The 16,142-nt window shown below is 38.8% G+C and overlaps 2 protein-coding genes across 3 annotated transcripts in view; both read left to right on the forward strand.

Annotated features, from left to right (window-relative positions):
* LOC131039143 (prefoldin subunit 2) overlaps positions 1–16,142 on the forward strand; it is a 92,215-nt gene that overhangs the window by 30,622 nt on the left and 45,451 nt on the right. The gene's annotated exons all lie outside the window — the stretch shown is intronic.
* On the forward strand, positions 3,915–4,667 carry LOC131858893 (uncharacterized). Its single transcript, XM_059212367.1, has 2 exons — positions 3,915–3,953; positions 4,098–4,667. Exons 1-2 carry the CDS (start codon positions 3,915–3,917, stop codon positions 4,665–4,667), a joined length of 609 nt encoding a protein of 202 aa, XP_059068350.1.

Genomic DNA, 16,142 nt, shown 5'->3' on the forward strand with positions numbered 1-16,142 from the left:
GCAAGATTCCAGCCCTCCAAGTGCTGCACGTGGGAAGGAAAGTGGTTGCCAGGTACAGCCGTACGGCTGCCAAGTACACCCAACTGGTTAGAAACCCCAAACCCCACGCTGAACTCTGTCAGAATTGCTGAACCTCCAGAAAGAATGCCGTACAATCTCCAAGATGCTAATAGCTGCAAACAAATCCAAACCACTGTATTGGGGGCTACGTCCCAAACAGGCAAGGCATTGGGGTTGGCGTCCCAGATGCTGAAAAGCTCTTCTAGAGCCAAATCTCAAATCCAAGATGTAAAATGTGTAAAAGATAGCAAGAATTAGGTCTCAACTTCCTTATAAGACCTTCCCACTTAGCTCGAACCCTAAAAGTGACTCAATGGGGCGTTTAGGGTTAAAATGTTATATTTCTCATTTTAAGTTGCCAAGTGCATAGAAAACGACCTTTTTTCAAATATAAAGAAATCCGTTCACCGAAAGGATCTGAGTCAAAAGAGAAATATTTAGAAAAGTCCAAGACCTTTCCAACGAGCTATTACACCAAGGGATATGCATTCAGATGAGGCCAAAAACCCCTTATTACTCCAAAATGGCTATAAACATAGCTTTATTTAATTAATTAAACGCTAACTTAGGAAATATTTAAATATATTAAAAATATATCCCAAATAGCTGTACAAGGCTCAAATGACTCCAAAATCCTGAAACGGAACCTGTCACCTGTCTGTGACTGATGTCGGAAATCATGGATCAACTGACAATCTCATCCCTAAAATCTAGGGATGCTCCTAGAAACTAGGAAACACACCCAAATCTTCTGAAACTGAAACCAAGGAATGGTCTCATGGAACCCCAACCCTGGACGCTGTTACAACCTCCTAAAAAGTAGGAACTGCCTCCTAAAATGTAGGAACTGCTTCCTAAAATCAAGGAACTGCTCCAAACTGCCTGTAAAGCCAAAATCCAATCACTATATGCACTGAATGAGTCGCAATCAACCTCTGCTAGCCTACGAGACTCCAATGATAGGCCAACTCCTCCGCCTCTGATGTCCACTCTAGAAAGGGGACATGACAAATAACGACTTGGGAAACTGATAAATTACGTTTTTACAACAAACTTCTACCTTTCGAAACTGAAATAGAAGCTTCATTACGTTACAAAATGAGCACACTACGTGTTGGAGACTTGACAAAGTTGATAATACTCGTCACCCTGAGCCTTAAAACTTGTAAATATTCTTCTATAATACCTTCAACCTATAAATAAAAGCTAAGCTTATAACTTCTTCAATTTCCCTTTTTATAAAACCCTGAAGTATGGGGCCACCTCTTAGCATGAGAGAAAATAGGAGTTGAATTCCTAGTTTCAATTGCCATTCAGGTTTTCCACTCAAGGATGTAAAATTAGACTCAAGATTTGATTTCAAGATAAAATCCACAAATGCATGAAATTAATAAATATCCACATTCAAGAAGTTCGTTCCCCGAATAATTAGTTAACTGGACATGCAAAATTGAACTGAATCGAACTAGGTACATGGATTGAGGGACCAAAACTGAAGTGAACTGAATTGAGCATTTGGATTGAGGAACTGAACATGAATCAAGGAGGAAATAATGCCAATGTTGAGTTCATTTAATACAAACTCAACAAAATCCATAATGCAAGCAATCTTGCAAATGATGAGTTCATTCAATATAAACTCAACCAAATACATAATGCAAGATATCATGGCACCACAAATCGGCTAACGTGGACTTGCAAGTCAAAATGAATCTTCCACGTGTAGGGCACCCAAACTTGGAGGGAAAGATATTTAAATCCAAATTTAAATATGCTTGAAATTGAATTAGAGTGCTTAATCTTGTAGAAGCTATCAGTTTTTATGAGATGTTATCGGCTTCTTCCGTTGATTGTTAAGTGCTAACAATCATGTCTAGATAATTGTTTAATTAAGCTTGAGAGCTTTGTATTCAAATTTGTGCCTTCAATAAAAGTTTGATTTTTGGTGTGGCTAGGTTTTTCACCTTCAGGTGGAGGGGTTTCCCAGGATAAAATTTTGTGTATCTTGTTCTTGTGAGATTTTAAGTTTCAGATTTCTGAGTCTTACCTTTCTGGTTCTAATTTTAACATGGTATCAGAGCGGGTTTAAAGAAAAGATCTAGAACCAGATTGCTTAGCTTTGAAATATTATTTGCTTAGCTTGTCTATTTTCAGTTTTCAACAATGGTGAATGGACTCAAAGTTGAAGACAAATTGGACGGTGCATCAAATTTTACCTCATGGAAATTCAGAATCCTTATTGTGCTTGAAGAGAATGATCTTCTCAACTTTGTGAAGTTTGATGTAGATGAACCTTCTGATGACACTAAGAAAGCACAATGGAGAAAGAACAATTTCATGACAAGAAAGATACTGATTGATTCTGTTAAGGATCACTTGGCACCTGTTATATCCAAGTTGAATTCAGCCAAAGAGATGTTCGAGTGCCTTCAAAGCTTGTATGAATTCAACAGCACTAGTAGAGCTCTAGCCTTGAGATGACAAAATATTCATATTAAAATGGCTAGAGGTGAATCTGTTGTTTCTTTCTTTATGAAGATTACAGAATTGAAGGATCATCTCAATGCTATTGGAGATTATATTGAGGATAAAGACCTGGTTATGTTGGCCATGAATGGCCTTCCTCACTCTTGGGAATCTTTCATTCAAGGTATTAGTGGAAGAAATGAACTACCCAAGTTTGATCGGTTGAGAGCTGATTGTATTCAGGAGGAATGTAGATTGGAGGCGAGAGGAATTGGGCTAAAATCTCACCATGAAGAATATCATGTTCTTGCTGCCCATACTTCTAAAAGGAAAGGAATGAAAGGAAATTTCAAGAGGAATAGAGATAGGAATTTTGATTCAGCTCTTGAACCTAAGAAGAAGAAAGATCTCTCTAGGATTCAGTGTTTCAGATGTTACAAGTTTGGTCATTTTGCTAAAGATTGTCCCTCGAGACCCAAGCATCAAGTTGCTACTACAAATGTTGAAAATGCTTCTCCTCATGGAGAACCAAGTGAAAATTCAGAGGGTTTCTTATTTATGTCTGCTCTTTCAAATAATGTTCTCTCTGATAGTAATACTTGGCTAATTGACAGTGGAGCTTCTCGCCATATTATAGGATATCGTGAACATCTCTCTAATCTGATTGAAAAGGATTCTCATTTGCATGTTATTATTGGTGATGATGCTTGTTATTATGTGAAAGGAGCTGGACCTACATCTTTTCACCTAGATTCAGGAATCCCTCTTCATTTGAGTAATGTGCTGTTCGTTCCTAGAATCAAGAGAAATCTGATTTCTATTTCAGTGTTGGAAGATAAAGGATACCAAGTTGCATTTGCTGAAGGCAAAGCGCTTGCATGGAAAAAGAACACTAGTATTAAGACAACTTGTGAAATTGGTGTTCGTCATGAGAGTCTATAGAGACTTTCAACTCGTCCTATTCAAGCTCTTGCACATGATTCCATGTCTTCTAATGAGTTGTGGCATAAAAGATTCGCCCATCTAAATTTCAAAACTTTTTCATCTATGGAGAAGATGGTCATTGGTCTTCTTAAGCTCAATCAAGAACATGATGGTGTTTGCAAAGGTTGTGCTCTAGGTAAGAACATTAAAAGTCCTTTCCACTCTAGTGAAAGTAGAGCAAAAGAAATTCTAGAGCTGATTCATTCCAACTTGTGTTGTCCTATGTCTGTTGCTTCTTTAAGTGGTTTTTGGTACTATGTTACTTTCATTGATGACTTATCTTGTAAGACATGGATTTATTTTCTAAAATCTAAAGAGTGATGAAGTGTTGTCTAGATTTAAAGAGTTCAAAGCTCAAGTAGAGAATTTGTCTGAAAAGACGATCAAAGTTTTAAGATCAAACAATGGGGGTGAATGTACTTCTGGTGTATTTCAAAATTTCTGTATTGAAGCTAGGATTAAGAGGGAGTTTTGTGTCCCCTATAATCCACAACAAAATGGAGTTGCTGAAAGAAAGAACAGGTCTATAGTTGAGGCAGTAAAAGCCATGATCTATGATCAAGGTCTTCAAATATTTCTTTGGGTAGAAGCTTGCAGGACAGCTGTTTATATTCAGAATCGTAGTTCATATCAAATTTGACATTCATGTACCTAAAGATAAAAGGTCTAAGTTAGAACCTTTAGGCAAGAAGGGAATTTTTGTTGGCTACCCTGAATCTTCAAAAGCTTACAGGGTCTACATTCCGGGTCAAAAGCAGATTGAAATCAGCAGAGATGTTTCATTTGAAGAAGATGTAGCTTGCAAAAGATCCAGAGGGACTACTATGGAAATTGATAGAGAAGATCATGAGGCTTCTCAAGACTCGGATATTGCTGTCCCTGATTCTCCTCTTGAGATTCAGAGGGAGACTCCTGAATTAGAAGATCCTATTGATCCTGTTGATCCTATAGATTCCATTGCTGGACCAAGTAATGTTTCATTTGACAAAAAGATACCTTTGTGGGCCATACATACTATGCAAGGGGCTGAAAAATATTCAGCCCCTCGTGGTACTTTCAGAGAAAGTAAGAGACCTCATAAGTTTGTAGGATATGTTGCTTTAATGAGTCATATTATTGAATCCGAGCCTTCAAGTTTTGAGGTGGCTTCAAAATAGCAAGTATGGAGAGATGCCACGTTGGAAGAATATCAATCCATTATCAAGAATGACGTTTGGGATATTGTTCCTAGGCCTCAAGGTAAATCTGTTGTTTCTTCTAAGTGGCTGTTCAAAATTAAACATGCAGTTGATGGAAGTGTTGAAAAATATAAAGCTAGATTCGTAGCTAGAGGTTTTTCTCAAAAGGAAGGTATAGATTATGAGGAGACATTTGCTCTTGTAGCTTGGTACACTTCAATCAGAACTATCATTGCTATTGCAGCAGTTAAAGGATGAAAACTACATCAAATGGATGTAAAGACGACATTCCTGAATGGGGTAATTGAAGAAGAGGTATTTATTGAGCAGCCAGATGGTTTTGTGATTCATGAGAAATAATCACATGTATACAGATTGAAAAAGGCTTTGTATGGCCTTAAGCAAGCTCCACGTGCATGGTATGAAAGAATTGATCATTATTTATTGAGCTTGGGTTTTCTAAAAAATGATGCAGATCCAAATATCTACTTCAAGGTAATTGATGATAAAGCATTAATTTTAGTTATTTATGTTGATGATTTATTCCTTACTGGAGAGGATGATCTTATTACTAAATGTAAGAAAGAGTTGGCTTCTGAATTCGAGATGAAAGATCTCAGTCTTATGTATTACTTCCTTGGTTTAGAAGTATGGCAAAAATCAAATGAAGTCATCCTAAGTCAAGGGAAATATGCCATTGACATTTTGAAAAGATTTGGTATGTTAGATTGCAAGTCTATGTCAACTCCTATGGAAGCAAATCTGAAAAAGTTACATGAGGTTGCAACTAGTTCAGATTTAGTTGATCCTACTATGTATAGGCAATTGATTGGATCATTGATGTATTTAGTCAATACAAGGCCTGATATATGTTATGCTGTTAACACTCTTAGTCAGTTCATGTGTGAGCCTAGACAAATTCATCTTGTTGCAACTAAGCATATATTGAGATATGTGCATGGTACAGTGGGATATGGTCTGAAATATACTTCTTGTGAAGGTTTGAACTTGCAAGGTTTTTTTGATTCAGATTGGACAGGGTGTGTACCTGACAGGAAGAGCACTTCCGGTTGTTGTTTCAGCTTAGGTTTAGCTATGATTTCCTTGTGCAGCAGGAAGCAATCATGTGTGGCTCAAAGTACAACAAAAGCTGAATATGTTGCAACTTGTGTAGCAACACGAGAAGCAGCGTGGCTTCGAAAGCTTCTTGCAGAACTGTTTGGGCAGCCTTTGAAACCAACTGTGATTCTTTGTGACAACCAAAGTTGTGTGAAGCATTCAGTTAATCTTGTTTTCCATGATAGAACCAAGCATGTGGAGATCAAGTATCATTATTTAAGAGATATGGTTCAAAGGAAAGCAGTTGAGCTCAAGTACATTTGCACATATGAGCAGACATTTGACATTCTCACCAAGCCACTTCCTAGAGTGAAGTTTTCTTATTTTCGAGATAAGCTTGGTATTGTGGAGAATGATGCTCTTGCTGAGAGAGAGTCTCAACTTCAGTGATTCTCATTTCATGTTGTAATGCATTTTTCTCTGTGATGGAGAAATTTGAGGTGAAAGCCCAATGCAGTTTTCTCTATGATGGAGAAATTTGAGGTGGAAGCCCTTGTTGCTCTTTCCACTCATGGGAGTAGCCATAGTGGATGTCATGTTGGGAGACTCCATGACAACATCACGTTGAGTGACTCCGTGATGAGAGCTTGTGTTTATTTCACACATGGGAGTAGCCATGGTGAACATCATTTTGAGTGAATCCATGATGCTATCACGTTGAGAGAATCCGTGATAAAGTTTTGCTTTTTACACATATTGGTGTAGCCATTGTGTTTGTCATGTTGAGAGACTCCATGACTTGAAAATCTGTAAATGATATCTCTTTTGCTAAGAGGGAGTGTTAAAGTATCTAGCTGGAGGAGACTTCATTATACCTGCAATGGTTGTGAAATCTTCTTGTTGATGTTTTTCTTTATCTCGTCTCAACGTTTCTTAGTTCGTCTATATTGTTCGACCATATTGAGCGTTGTGGTTGATTCTATGGGTTCTTTAAATGCTTCAAAGAGAGCTGTAAATGTAACGATTTCCTATGATAGCTGTCACCGACCATCATGTTTTGCTAGCGCCTTCATAGGAGTCTCGTGCTTGCTGGCATGTCTTCTTTCCTTATTGTATTTCATCCGATAAGAGGTTTATCTTTGAGGCTCTTCTTGATGTCTGTTTATGTAACGACATGTATTCTAACTGCCGCTAAGCTTAGGGCGTTTTGGCTTTCTGTCTACCTCCAACAAGAGATATTTTGAGCCTTGTTTTTTCTATATAGGAGTGTTAGTAGTTTGTTTTGTGTGTGCGTGAAGTCCATAAGGGAGACGATATATATTTATGCATAAGTGATCATCCGAGTGACAAGTTTTTTGGATAGTATCTTCTTCAGCGACTTTGCATTTTCATCAGCGTTTCTGTATCTTCTCTGCCTCCTCGTATATGATTGATGTATGATTATTTCATGTTGTAGAGAGCTTATGTGCTAGTCGTCTTGTAGAAGCTATCAGTTTTTCTGAGATGTTATCGGCTTCTTTTGTTGATTGTTAAGTGCTAACAATCGTGTTTTTATCATTGCTTGATTAAGCTTGAGAGCTTTGTACTCAAATTTGTGCCTTCAATAAAAGTTTGATTTTTGGTGTGGTTGGGTTTTTCACCCTCAGGTGGAGGGTTTTCCCAGGATAAAATTTTGTGTATCTTGTTCTTGTGAGATTTTAAGTTTTAGATTTCCGAGTCTTACCTTTCTGGTTCTAATTTTAACATGATTAGTCATTATAAAACCTCTGCCCACCCACCACATTCATCCATAGCCATGGAGGTCCTCTCGTTGTTTCTGCTCTGCAATTATAGAACCTATTGGAGCATATAGTCAATGGAGGAAGAATTTTTTCCATACTTGCAGCTCTTTCTGTGTCCTTACTGCTACCTGATCAACTCTGATTGCCACCTCTACGCTTAGAATTGCTTTTCAGATTGGTGATAATGATCCAAACAGCATTCCATTTATAACCATCCACTCCCATTAAATCATTAATACGACTCTTCACTCTATTCCTATTGCTGTACCTCATCAATTGAGTCTCCAACCTATACATTACTACTGCCAGATGTGAGATTACACACTTTTGATCTTGAGTGCATGAAATAAATAATGCATGGTTAGTGTGTTGCTGATTTGACAATGGTTTAAGCCTATGCCTTTCCTACCTGTTCCTCATTCTAGTCCGCAATCACCTCAGCTGTGAAAAGCCCTATCCCTCGTCTTCATCCATGCCACCCTTCTTTTGGTTTGAGAAGGTACTTGTCTCAAATCAGTATTTGACTCGTCTCCCGTGTTGGCTTGCAGAATGACTGCTCAAATGCATCGCCTGTTCTTTTGTTTCAACTGTTACAAGGGATTGTTTTGGGAAGGAGAGAAAATCTGTGTGAAATCCTGCAGCCTAGTTATTACTTGCTTTGCACTGTTTGAACACTTGTTGTTTTTGTAATCTTTGCCAATCAGTTATATCTATGCTCTAGTATTGATGTTCCTTTTTGCAAATCTTCACTCAGTCCCTAGTGATTGTTTTAATCGTTCTTATCTAAACTTTTCTATGTAAATTTGGTTTCTTCCCAGCTCTTGTATCATCCTTTGGCAGTTGTAATATCCTAGATATTTTTTTTGTTTTTAAGACCAATAATAATCATCAACCAACAGATAACCCGTTAAGGTTAGAAAGCATAAACTCAAAGCTTGCTGAAAAAATGCAACCCTTCCACTTTCTGATCACCAAGTGCCCAATGTGGGAAGGTGAGAGCATACGGTGAATAAGGGATCGTAAGAACTCAAACCTGCTGAAACGATAAAGTGAATACAATGCTGGGCAGCAAGCCACCCCCTTCTGCTTATCCAGCGGGAAAGCAAGAAACTTGGCGGTGAACCAGCCAAGAGAAACATACATCAAACACAAATCACTCAACTGCGATATTTCAACGGGAGGATTGAAATTACAAAAACTCAACTTGACTGCTTATGCAACGGGAGGACCATTACAATCGACCATCACTCGACTGCTTATGCAGCGGGAGGACTGAATAAATCCTAGATATTTTTTTTGTTTTTAAGACCAATAATAATCATCAACCAACAGATAACCCGTTAAGGTTAGAAAGCATAAACTCAAAGCTTGCTGAAAAAATGCAACCCTTCCACTTTCTGATCACCAAGTGCCCAATGTGGGAAGGTGAGAGCATACGGTGAATAAGGGATCATTAGAACTCAAACCTGTTGAAACGATAAAGTGAATACAATGCTGGGCGGCAAGCCACCCCCTTCTGCTTATCCAACAGGAAAGCAAGAAACTTGGCGCTGAACCAGCCAAGAGAAACATACATCAAACACAAATCACTCAACTGCGATATTTCAACGAGAGGACTGAAATTACAAAAACTCAACTTGACTGCTTATGCAACGGGAGGACCATTACAACCAACCATCACTCGACCGCTTATGCAGCGGGAGGATTGAATAACAATATAACTGATATAGGCGGCAAGCCAACCTCTTCCACTTTTCAACGGGATGAGAGTTTACAAGCCAGAATTGGTTAGTAGTACTACTAAAACTTACAATAACAAAGAGAGTGAGAGTAGAAGAGTAATGCTGAACATCCAAATAATAAGCATGAAATCCTGCTAAAATCAAAACTGCAGGCTGGAAATGCAAAACCAGCAGCCTATGAACCCACTAAAACACTCAGAACTCTCTCAATACTCACCCAATGCACACCCCAAAATAGTTCTAAACCAATACTATACCAGCAACAATGAAAACAAACCCAAGGAGAGCTATCAAAACACACTTATTTATTTGGCACGCCTCCCAATGCGCCTCCTAAATCCAACGCTTAACCAGAGAATTTCGATTTGCATTATAAAATTCTATACTCAATGCAAGGTGCTAAAAACTTACAAGATGGATTGCCAGTAGCAGGAAATATGGATGAGCTGGTACCCAGAATGATGGAATCGCCTAGCCAAGAGGTATGAGCAAAATATAGTTTCAGCAACTCCACGACCAGCAACCAGAAAACACTCCAATCCCACACAAAACACTCCACAATTTGCAAAACTCACTCACCAACAACACTAGAAATACGAGGACACAGCTAGGTACTATCTTCCAAGTACGAAACTGAGACTTAGCTAGGAAGCCACACTTCGAAGCTCAGATTTTTTAATCGCCAAACCAGCATCATAACGATGCAATTTTCATAAGAGATCAAAATGAGAGCCCAAGGCTCTTATTTATAACTTCTAACTCCACCAAATTCAAATGCAAATGCTCACAAATTCATCTTTCCCATTTGCATTTCATTTACCCAAGTAGCAAGGACCACGATTTATGACTTAGCAAATACTTTGTTGAATAAAATAACATCTCCCATTTTAATATTGGCATCCCCTTTCTAGACATAAACAATTCGCCTATCACTTAGGAGACATCATGTTATGCACAATTTCCAAAGTCATTAATCAGTAGTAAAAATAATCAAATTAATTAAATATTAAACCTTAGGATAAGGAAATAATATTTAATTACATCACTTATGACTACAATACTGATTATTAACAAAACCAGGATGAAGTTGAGCAAGGAAGACCACTGAACTGCTGCAGGATCAAGACCCTGTACACTGCCAAAAATAGAAACACTCCATACTGCCACTTACTAAAAATAGTAAGTCATGAACTACTGCTCCGAAAAGCATGATCTTCGCACCCAGTGACAGAGCATGGAAAGCTCAGTAGGACAGTATCACCAAAACAGCCAACCCCTGACTTACTAAAAATAGTAAGTTCTCGCCTCATCAATGTTTGACCCTAATTCTTCATTCCACATAGCCTACGAGTCTCAGGAATAGGCCATTGGACCACTGGAAGTACATCAACGAGAAGGGGACATTACAACAGCCTAATTCATCCTTTATTCCTTAAACTCTTTATTAAGGACTATGTGTTGTGACCTAATCACACATCACCCCATTGCAAATGGGGACCCCTTACTTTTTAGGTCCTCTTGGTCTTTTGGTTTTGGTTCTTTGGGTCTTTTCGCAGCAATCTCTTCGGTCTCCCTGGTCTGCAAGTGTTCCTGATGAAATTTATTCAAGTATGTAAGTCGTTTGAGCGAATTTGGCTAACTCTAGTACTCGTTTGGTAGATTTTAGGGTTTTGCCCTTTAGACTTAGGTTTGAGGTCTTTTCCTTAGTGTTTTGGAGAATTTGAACGTTGCAATGAAATCAAAGCTTTTCAAGGAAGCTACCAGTGAAATTTGAGTGAATTCTGAGCACTTACTATATTTAGTTAGTCTATTTTTAGTAAGTTTCACTACGTATCAGATTGTCTTTATTTGGCCAAAAATCAAACTTACTATTTTTAGCAGTTTCTATTTTTAGTAAGTGACCCTATCCCGGTTTGCCCAGATATGATTTTTTGAAGTACTTACTATTTTTATTTAGTCTTTTTTTGGCAAGTCCATCACAGGCAGTAGTCCCGACATTGAAGACAAAACATTCCTGAAAATCCATGGCTAAATCTGGAAAGTTGAAAAAGAGACAGTTGATCAAAGAAATGGCGAAGTGTGAAATTCTTTCTTGAAGTGGAAAAAGCACAAAAAATCTTCTAAGGTAGAGAAATCTACTTCATTCCTAAATGGCATCCAAATCTGGAAAATGAGCAAAAATGGAGGTAAAAGCATGAAAATTTCCGAAGGCAATGAATTCCTTACCATGGCAAAATGCACGCCCAAATCTAGAAAGAGGTGCCAAGTGAAGGTCAAGGAGGAATTCCTTGGAAATCACAAAAATCCTCCATAGGGTGTGAATGGCGCTCTAGATCAAAGAAGAGCGCCAAATCATGGTGATGGAGGAATTTTCCTCCAAGTCATTTTATCCTCCGCAAGGTGATTTTAGCGCCCAAGTTAGAGGATGGGTGCCAATTTGGGGTTGTGGAGGAATTTTTCTCCCAAACCCAAATTCCTGCAACACATGGAAAATGTGCTCCAGGGATGGACATGGGTGCCAAACTTAGGTGTAGGAGGAATTCCATGAAAAGTTAAAGAATCCTTCTTAAGGTGATTTTAGCGTTCAAGGTTAGTGTGGGGGTGTCAAAATAGAATTATGGAGGAATTTTCCCTCCAAGCAAAATTCCTGCAACACATGAATTTAACGCTCAAGCATGGAGATAGAGCGCCAAATTGGGGGTGTGGAGGAATTCCATCCTCCAAGTCAAATTTCTGCACCATATGAAATCAACGCCCAGGATTGGAGTAGAGCACTAGACAGGGGTCAACGAGGAATTCCTCGATGCATCCAAAATTCCTCCACGTAGTCAAAATTCTGCTCAAGTCAATGCTGAGGGCGCCAAATGAAGGCAAGGAAGGAAAATTTCCTAAGGCAAAGAATTCCTCCACATGGAAATTCCGTGCAGGGATAGAGCAGTTGGGCACTAAACTGAAGTATAGGAGGAATTTTCCTCCTTAACATGAATTCCTTCCAAGATGAAATTTCTTCTCAAGGATAAAAATTGAGAAAATAATTCAAAACAAGGAAGAAACTCAAAATTCCCTTTGCAGGAAGAAAATTTTGCCTAAGATGAAGAAATTCCAAGGCACATGAAAAATTGGCCATGAGAGAATTTTCTCTCCTAAATTCCAAAACTCAGAAATGAAAAAATTCCTAAAAAATAGGAAAGGTGATGAATTGATTAGAAATCTCCCTTCGAACAAGATGAAGTCAAAAACACGAGAAAATTCTTCTAGGATAGAAAAATCCTCTCCAAGAATTTTCTCTCTCAGGATTTCCTTCCAAGAGGAAAAATCAACAAAAATTCTTTCAGGAAAGGAAAATCTTTCAAAATATCTTTTATGAATCAAGAATGGAAAGATTTTTAGAATGAGTGAGTTGATGACATGCAAAGGGAATATTCCACATTTATGACATGTAACTTGAGAAATTATGGAAATTTCCATTTTCAAACCCTACCTTAACGGTGGGACCTGTTTGCATGGCGAGTTGTCAAGGGAAACATGACACATTCTAAATGCAACTGCCAATTTTCAACTTTCGCCAACTTAGCAGTTTGGTAAGGAAATTCTATTTAGATGATGGATTGGGATTCATTTCTCATGTTGGTTTTCGGAGAAATTTGAAGTCGGAGAGAGGTGGAGAAAAATCAGATTTGAAGAATGTATTTGTCTAAGAAGTTCTTGCTTGCGGAGGTTCTATTTTATTCCAAATTGGGAATTTACATGTTGGAATTTCTTCTCCATTATTTTATCTCCATCATGATTTTAATGTTAATTTATTTTGGTTTTGTAGGAATGGTAGAATCCAACAAGATTGGGGCTACTTTCCAACAGGCGTAGATTAAGAACGAGATGAAAGGATTCCTTCCAGAGTCCAAGATTATTTCTAAGTGGAAGGAAATCAGCGACACCAACTTGGGAACGTTCCAGCTAGGTGCTTTTCAGAATAGGATTTTTGGAACAGCTGGACGTGCTCCATTTGCCACTGCTATCAAATTTGTTTAGAGCGGGATTGTCTTAGCAGCCGGTTTCCCTCCAGCCGTCCAATGCCCAGAACTGATTTTAGAGTGTGCAAAGCATTATAATCCTAAAATAAGAGCAATTTTAACATCAAATGGGAAGCTTCTAGCCAACTTAATGTAATATCCCAGTAATTTTTTTTATTGATTTTTTAACAATAAGAGATACACACAATCACCACAACCCGTTAATGTTAGAGAAATAATCCAAACTGCTGAAAGGGAACCCTTCCACCTTTTCTTCACCGAGAGCCCAGTCTGGGAGGGTGAGAGCATACGGTGTTCCGGGGATCGTTAGCAACAATAATCAAACTGAAATTACAGTGCCTGGGCGGCAAGCCAGCCCCTTCTGCTTATCTAGCAGGATAGAAACCAAACTCTTGGCGGTAAACCGACAAAGGGAAAATGACAAGAAACTGAAATTCAATCACTCTACCGCATATTTCAGCGGGAGGACATTACATTAAACTATCACTCTACCGCATATTTCAGCAGGAGGACAATTGAATTAAACTTATCACTCGACCACTTATTTAGTGGGAGGACTGAGTACATAAACTGAATTTCAAAGTAAGAAGGCGACTAAGCCAGCCTCTTCCACTTATGCAGTGGGAATTACAAAATAAGGTCAGCAAGAATGATTGATCAGTACTACTGAACAACCTTACAAAATTAGAGATGAAAGAAGGAGAGTAATGCAGATTTCTACAACAAGAATATAATTTTCTGTTACAATCAATCTGCAAGCTGAAAGTACAAAACAACAGCCCATGGAAACACCCAAATGCTCATAACTCCCTAATTTTTCATCCAATTTGACTCAAACCAGTCCCAAACCCACCGTAATTCACTCACAACAACAACCAATCAAAACCACAAGCCAAACAACCCAACAATTATTTGGCACGCCTCCCAATGCAAGCACAAAACCCAACGCTAGACCTAGGAAGTTCGATTTTGTCTAGAAAAATCATTGCTGAATTAAACTTGCTAAAAACTTACACAATGTATCGCCATGGCTGGGAAGGAAGGATGAGCTGGTACCCAGAATGATGGAGTCGCCTGGTTAAGAGGTGTGAGCAAAATATACTTTCAGCAGTCCCGCGACCAGCAACCAGAAAACACTCAAATCCCACATAGAACACTCCACAATCTGCAACTCATTCACCCACAACACTGGGAATACAAGGACACAACTAGGTACTATCTTGCAAGTATGAAACTGAGACTTAGCTAGGAAGCCATACTTCGAAGCTCAGATTTTCAGTTGCCAAACCAACAGCATAACGATGCAATTTTCAAAGATGTCTCAAATGAGAGCCCAAGGCTCTTATTTATAACTCTTCAACAACCAAAATCAAATGCAAATTCCTCCAAACGCCACTCCTTCATTTGCATTTCATTTCACCCAAGTGTAGCGCCACTTTTCATAAGTCAAACCTCACGTCAAAAGGGAAGGGACCCACGTTAATTACTTGACAAATAATGGAGATGCAATATAACATAATATTCCTCTAAAATATTTCGCCATCCCATAGTACACATGAGTTTCGCCAAACACTTAGGATAAAATAGGCATTAATCCCAATTTTAATAAATCAGTCGCAAATAATCAGATTAATTAAATATTAAACCTTAGGATAAGGAAATAATATTTAATTATGTCGCATATGACTTCCGTACTGATTATTAACACAACTAGGATGAAACTGAGCCAGGACGACCACAAAACTGTTGCAGAATTAGAACCCTGTCTACTGCCAAAAATAGAATTGTGCCATACTGCCACTTACTAAAAATAGTAAGTCAAGAACTAATGCTCAAAAAAGCATGATCATCGCATCCATAGGCAAAACATGGAGAGCTCAGTAGGACAGTAACACTAGAATGGCCATTCTCTGACTTACTAAAAATAGTAAGTCCTCGTTTCATCAATGCTGGACCCCTCATTCTTCATTCCACCTATCCTACGGGTCTCAGGAATAGGCTAATGGACCACTGGGAGGTCATCAGTGAGAAGGGGACATTACAGTCCGCCCTCCCCAAAATTGGTTGTCCTCAAGCAATTGTAAGGTTGAATGCAATAAAATCTCCTCATTTTCCCACGTAGCATCCTCTGCTGGTAGATTCTTCCATTTGATCAAGTATTCTCTGATCACTCTTCTCCTCAAAGATCATTCCCTGAATTCAAGGATAGCTTCCGGAACCAAAACCAACTCTCCCTCCTCATCAAGCAGAGGTAACTCAGCTGAAGCAACAACATTATGTCCCAGAGCCTTCTTAAGGCGAGACACATGAAATACGTCATGGATCCTGCTGCTTGTTGGTAATTCCAAGTCATAAGCCACTTCTCCAACCCTTCTGCTGACTCTGAAAGGCCATAGAATCGAGGCTTCAATTTCTCAACTTCACTCTTCTTGAGAGTAGATTGTCTGTAGGGCTGGAGCCTCAAATAAACCATGTCGTGCACCTCAAAGGTGCGCTCAATTCGCTGCTGATCAGTATATAACTTCTGCTGATTCTGTGCATGCTGGAGATCGTCCCTCAAAATCCTCAGAATATCTTGACTTTGCTTCATCATATCCTTTGCCTGAGGGGTTCTGCTATCACCAAATACCAAGTCCGTGAAGCTAGGAGCTTCATAACCATATAGTGCCATGAATGGTGACATCCGAATGGACATGTGATAGGAAGAATTGTAACAATATTCCCCTAGGTGAAGCCATCTCACCCAAGTATTCTGCTGCTCCGAGACATAGTTTCTGAGATAACCTTCCAACCACTTATTCACTAGCTCGGTCTGCCCATCAGTTTGAGGGTGATAACTGG

Source organism: Cryptomeria japonica, chromosome 10 (assembly GCF_030272615.1).
Source record: "Cryptomeria japonica chromosome 10, Sugi_1.0, whole genome shotgun sequence".
Taxonomy (NCBI): domain Eukaryota; kingdom Viridiplantae; phylum Streptophyta; class Pinopsida; order Cupressales; family Cupressaceae; genus Cryptomeria; species Cryptomeria japonica.

Excerpts from the sequence above, each read along its gene's own strand:
- LOC131858893 (XM_059212367.1), top strand. The coding sequence starts at position 3,915 with ATGGGGGTGAATGTACTTCTGGTGTATTTCAAAATTTCT. Across the intron at positions 3,954-4,097 it reads TGGTGTATTTCAAAATTTCT|AAGCTTGCAGGACAGCTGTT; the intron begins GTATTGAAGCTA and ends TTCTTTGGGTAG.